This window comes from Crocodylus porosus, unplaced genomic scaffold (assembly GCF_001723895.1).
Source record: "Crocodylus porosus isolate Cpor-Errol unplaced genomic scaffold, CroPor_comp1, whole genome shotgun sequence".
Lineage (NCBI taxonomy): Eukaryota > Metazoa > Chordata > Crocodylia > Crocodylidae > Crocodylus > Crocodylus porosus.
The window spans coordinates 3,470,904-3,476,587 of record NW_017728921.1 but is presented as its reverse complement, the minus strand read 5'-3'; the positions used below and the strand labels follow the sequence as shown (position 1 = coordinate 3,476,587).

At 42.5% G+C, this 5,684-nt stretch overlaps 1 protein-coding gene across 1 annotated transcript in view; it reads left to right on the top strand.

The window, feature by feature from the left end:
* Nucleotides 1-5,684, top strand: part of BRAP (BRCA1 associated protein) — an 18,913-nt gene that overhangs the window by 8,282 nt on the left and 4,947 nt on the right. Inside the window, exons 7-11 of the mRNA XM_019538794.1 lie at nucleotides 594-669; nucleotides 1,264-1,402; nucleotides 1,905-2,014; nucleotides 3,432-3,521; nucleotides 5,349-5,452. Of these exons, the coding sequence (XP_019394339.1) occupies nucleotides 594-669; nucleotides 1,264-1,402; nucleotides 1,905-2,014; nucleotides 3,432-3,521; nucleotides 5,349-5,452 (519 nt within the window). The remainder of the gene's footprint in view (nucleotides 1-593; nucleotides 670-1,263; nucleotides 1,403-1,904; nucleotides 2,015-3,431; nucleotides 3,522-5,348; nucleotides 5,453-5,684) is intronic.

The window sequence follows — 5,684 nt, the reverse complement described above, 5'->3', positions numbered from 1 at the left end:
CCCCCCCATCCCCCAGCGGGCTTAGTTTAAAGCCCGGTGGAGCAGGTCAGCCAGCCTGGCTGAGAAGAGCCTCCTCCCCAGGGGGGAGAGGTGGAGGCCATCTCTTCCCAGCAGCTCGCTGAGATGGTCTGAAAGACCTAGATTGACTTCCCTGGTGGCTTCTCACAGTGTCTGTGGAGGACAAGTAACAAGTCACAGCTGAGGTCACAGATTTTGTGTCCTTAGCATACTTTCTACATGGAGAATCCAGGCCTCACAACCAATCTCCTCTCTACTCCTTCCAGTTGCCTCACCTCCTGGCCTGCAGTTAAACTGGACAGTGTCCTGTGATATCCTCTGTTTTTAAGATTAGGCATTCGCCAGTTTTACAGGAATAAATAGTGAAAGAGCAGCAAAGCTTGTGAAGGCAGGAGACAAATCTGGGTCAGATGGTGAGATTCAGTCAAAAAGGTATGACCATGCAGTGGGGAGTGTCATATACACTCACCGGATCACGTGTGATCCAAATTTTCTAGCCTCTGTCTGCTGGCCTCACAAGGAACCTAGTGGTCACTGTTGGCTAACTAGTGCTGCTTGCTGCCTTTTTTTTCCAGGTGTCCTGTCTGCAGGTACTGCCAAACTCCTGAGCCTGTGGAAGAGAATAAATGCTTTGAGTGTGGTGTTCAAGAAGTAAGTAGGTGTGAAGGGTGAACTCTGTCCACCTTTACTATTGCAACTTCTTTCCCTTGGCGTCTATGACTGCTGTTGGGCCACACTTCTGCCTGGAACAAGGTTCCTGTTTGTTTGATTTGGTACTGCTATGGGGCAGCTGGGTTCATCCCAGAAAGGTGTCCTGTTCTGTGGATTTCAGAGGCTTGGAGCTGCAGATCTATGAAGGGGGATCAGTGCGGGTGCCAGTGCCAGCAAGCTCCTGCAGTGGTGACCCAGCTGCACTGTCCAGTCTTATTTTCTTCAGTTTGGCTTCAAGATTTTCCAGGATGTCCCTCCTCACCCCTGTGACTTGAAAGCCATTTATCTAACATGCAGGAATGGTTGATGCCTCTCTCAGTAGGCTTATACTGTATTTGAATCACTAAGTAGTTTCATTCTCTAGCCTGAATGATGCTTCAAGAAAGGCAAAGATTGCCCTTTTCTTAGGGAAGCAACAGGGACTGTGAGCAGCAGATGTACACTCTTCCCATCCCTTATACTGCCTGCGTGCTTTTCACAGTGATGTTTGTTGCTCACATATTGGTCCAAAATCCTTTCTTGTTCTGTTGTCAGAACCTCTGGATCTGCTTAATATGTGGGCACATTGGCTGCGGGCGCTACGTGAGCAGGCATGCTTACAAGCACTTTGAGGAGACTCAGCACACGTATGCAATGCAGCTGACCAACCACAGAGTCTGGGACTATGCTGGAGGTAAACCTCTCCCTTCTGCTTGTTAGGGGTGACCAGGCTTGTGTGGAAACGGTCCTCAACCTTTCCAGGAAGACACTTTTAATTAAGCCCTAACTTTCTGGAGGATTTGAAGGGATTTTCTGTAGCATTTAATATTCCACATTTTAGGAACATCTATTTGCTCTAGTACAGCAGCTTCTGTGCCTGTACCAAATGCTTCAGAAAAAGATAAACTCATAATGCACCTGGACAGCCCTCTAGTTTCAGCAGTATGAGAAGAACTTCAGAAGGAGGTAGATCAGTTTTCTCATAGCACGAGAATGAGCTTTTGTGATTTATCCTAGATGGTGTCCAATAGATTCTGTTAAGTGTCAAATATGTCCATTTAACTCCTAGGTCTCTCCCTCCATGCAGCACTGAGACGCACAGAACCTGAGTAAATTATTTCCCTTGGCCCCAGTTAGGTTCAAATGCTTGGGTTTTATCAAACTGAAACAATCCTTGGTCAAATTTCTCTCTCCAGATAATTATGTTCATCGTCTGGTTGCCAGTAAAACTGATGGGAAGATAGTTCAGTATGAGTGTGAAGGGGATATGTGTCAAGAAGAAAAGATCGATGCCTTACAACTAGAGGTAAGTGTTCTAGTTTCCTTCAGACACCACTGTGGTGGTTTTTTTTTAATGTAAATATGCCTCAACTCCAGAGTCGATTCTGACAAGAATGGCGCTGGGCTGACTTCAAGGCCGAAGGAGCGTGTTGCTTTTCCTCTTACTCACTGGCTTTGCCGAGTCAGCACCAGTAGGAGTGGGAGCTGGTTCTATCCTGTTAATAATGCATTGAGTTGTTCATGAAATTCAGTTGGTTGCATCTCTGCAAAGTCAGTCCAGTTGGTAGTGTTTCAGAGTAACCAATGGCAAACTCTGGTCTGCGGAAGGTATTGGGAAGGGAAGGGGTGCACAAACATGTGCTGGACTCTGGGATCCCTTAGTGACTTTGAGCTGGCACAAACTTTTCTGTGCCAATGAAACTGCAAGATGCATTTCTTTTTTTTTATTTATTTTACCAACATTTTTTTTCAGACTACAGCCTTTAAAATAAATTTGCTATTCTAAACCTTAAATGTGAGTGAACTTGAACTCTCCCGATAGAATCAATTAAAAAAAAAAATGTATTTAAGATGGCAGACAACTAGCAGAACTTCAGCTGAGCTTTTTATATGGGTTAAGCGCTCTGCTACAGCAAACTAGAGCTAAATATTTGTAGGAAGAATTCACCTACTATCTTGACTCTATCTGATAATTACTGAAGTGGGCAAGAGGTCTTTCTCCTGCTTAATCCTGCATTCAAGGTATAACCTGGTATGTCTTGATTTGGAAATCATGATCTCTCTTACAGTCTACATCTTGTTGTAAAGTTTTCAAAATGGGAGAAGGTGGGATGTGAATTCTGAAAGTCCTTGGTTTAAACACCAAAATAATGTTGCTAATAAACTACTCTGATCAGAGGGAAATAACTATTCCTCAAGTGTTATCTTCAGTCTACAATCTTTCTTCAGCGCTCTCTTGAAATGGAGACTAGCTCTTAACGCCCTTCCCATGGTATTTCAGAAGCTTGCTTTCTACCATGACAAAGCAAAATCCACATGAAAACATTGTGAGGAGGAGGAAACGCCTTCAGTCTTCAGTATCCCTAATGATTCTAATTAGGCTGGCTGACATCTTCATGTTTGTGTCTGCTGCTTCTGTGTTCATATTTTCTTTCTAATCTCCCAAGAGGCAACTCGTCTAAAGCCCTCAGGGTGACCCCTAACCAGAAGCTATTCAGTATACAGTAGAAATTGAATTGACTTTTTTTTACTTTGGCTCATCTATCCAATGACTCTGCAGTTTGTACTCAGCTGAAACACTCAAAATGTTGTCTTGACACAATTTCAGTGTAGGATTTTTTGTTTTTAAATGAGAGAAACTTTCTGGGGCCCTTCAGGTTATAAATTGATGGTACACTTGATCTAACAGTGCCTTAGTCCAGCTCTGTTTGCTATTATTATAGTACTCATATTTACTAACAAGCCAGCTGGAATCGCAGCGCATCTACTGGGAAAACAAGATAGTCCGAATAGAAAAGGATACCACTGAAGAAGTAAGTTCTCTTGTCTTATTAACTGTTTCTGGCCTTGCTCTCCAAGCTGAGCACCCATGGCTCCCAATGACTTCGTCCAAGTTGCGTGTGTTTGGGGAATTAAGAAAAATGAGTCAATTAATGTATAATGAATGACCTGGCATTGGCCACCTATTAAGAGAAGGAGGGTTCACTTTTTTCCATTGAAGAGAACTGGCACAGATCTCTTCTTTATCTTGATAGATGGGTTCTAGCAACATCCTGTTCAGCAGTGCAGAAATGAGCAGATTGCCAGCAGGGTTGAAACTTGGCTTAAACACAGTGTGGAAGTTGTTGGCATGTCTGGCAGCTTGTCTTGCAGGCCAGGAGATCTCCCAGCCAATGGCAAATGGTAGAGGAGACTCATGGCACACTTGCCATGTGCTAATGGAAGGAGAAATTGCCTACCTGCCCATGCCACACATCCCCCAAAATGTTGGTTAAAAGATTCATGGGATGTTCTGGCAGTCGAGCTGAGTTTCAAAATGTCCTGAGCTGAACGAACCATGGTGCTTCAGTGGAGTCGAGTGGAATCCCACCGGTTTCTCTTTTTTAATGCCTTCAAGTTCCTGGACAAATCCTTAGCTGAACTTTGCCTGGGTGCAGAGCGGAGTTGCATAAATGTTGTAACTGCTAATTAACCAGGCACTGTGTCTGCTGTTAAGCAACTCCATAAATGTATAAAGAATTCCCTCTAAAATTAGCTGAGAAATAGGCCTTGACAAAGAATGGATTTAAGTAAGAAATAGCTGAAGAATTTAACTGACGGGTTTGGTCTGTGAAGTGAAAGGTTATGGTAAAATCCTCTTTGAAATAGTTGAAAATGCTGGCTTCAAACCAGTTATCCTAAAAGATCTAGGCTGTGTAGACTTAGGCTGCTTATTCTAAAGATTGTGGAACTAATCTGGAAGATCCCTATAAGAGAAAAGCGTCACTGTGCAAAATACTCTGTTATCAGAGGGAAGTCTGTCATCCCCTACCTTGGAGGCCTGTAAGAGGAAACTGGACAAGCACCTGGTAGGGTTCACCTGACCCCAGTGCTCTTTCCCGCCCAGGGCAGGGAGTCAAACTCAATCTACTAAGGTCCCTTCCAGCCCTGAACAGCTGTGAATCCCCAAATTGTCTCAAGTAGCCTGTACGTTCTTTATCTTACAATAGATGTCCCTAGGAGTGAATGTCAGCTACTGTCTTATGAGTGGCATGCTGCTGCTTAGTCAAAATTGAGGTGAAACCATGTTTTTTGTTTTTTCCTTCAAATTTTGACCAAGTATAAACTTTTTTTTTTTTTAATGGTGGGCAGAGAGGAGAACTTAACAGTCGAAAGCCCTAGGCTTGAATGTTTAATTTCATGTAACTATTTAAATCCTAATAAGCTGCAGAAATTTGCCTCCAAGTTCGTGTTTTTAAATTAAAGCTTTTTAAGCTAATTGTATTTAAACAAAAAGCAGGGACCTGCTGTAGCCTTGCAACAGTGTCAAGTTGGGTCATTGAACATCTTTGCGAGCTGAGTCATAGTTCTTTGGAAGTAGTGTATATGGAGATTTAGCCCCAAGTCAGGGTTTGTGTGTTACAATAGCACTGCTGATAGGAAAATGTAAGTATTTCTTTGAAAAGGGAAAAAAAAAAAACATTTTTCTTTTTAAAAGAAATACTTACTCAATATTTTCCATTGCTTCCAGTCATTTGAGGGCTTGTTCTCACAACATAGTAAATGGTCAAAGTCTACAAACTACTCCAGAAAATGTGAATGTCATAATGAAAGTGCACAGGACTTTGATCTGTTTGAAGTCTCTGTGTTTGTTTTTACAGATTAACAACATGAAGACCAAATTTAAAGAGACCATTGAGAAGTGTGATAACTTGGAACAGAGGCTGAACGAGTTACTGAAGGAGAAACAATCTGTCGAACGAAAGTACGTGTTTCTGTCTGAGGACATTTTTTCACAAATCTAACTATATTTTATTCTGAAGCTCCTCTGACTAAAACATAGCTGATTTGCCCTTTTTTGGAATCCTCCATTGGATCCTTTTTAATTCTTAATTAGCGTGGTAAGGACCCTATTGATTTCAGGAATCTGATGCCCCAGTTCTGTGGATGCCTTGTATATTTAAAATGGCTCTAATGCCATTTGGTTTTCCAGCTCT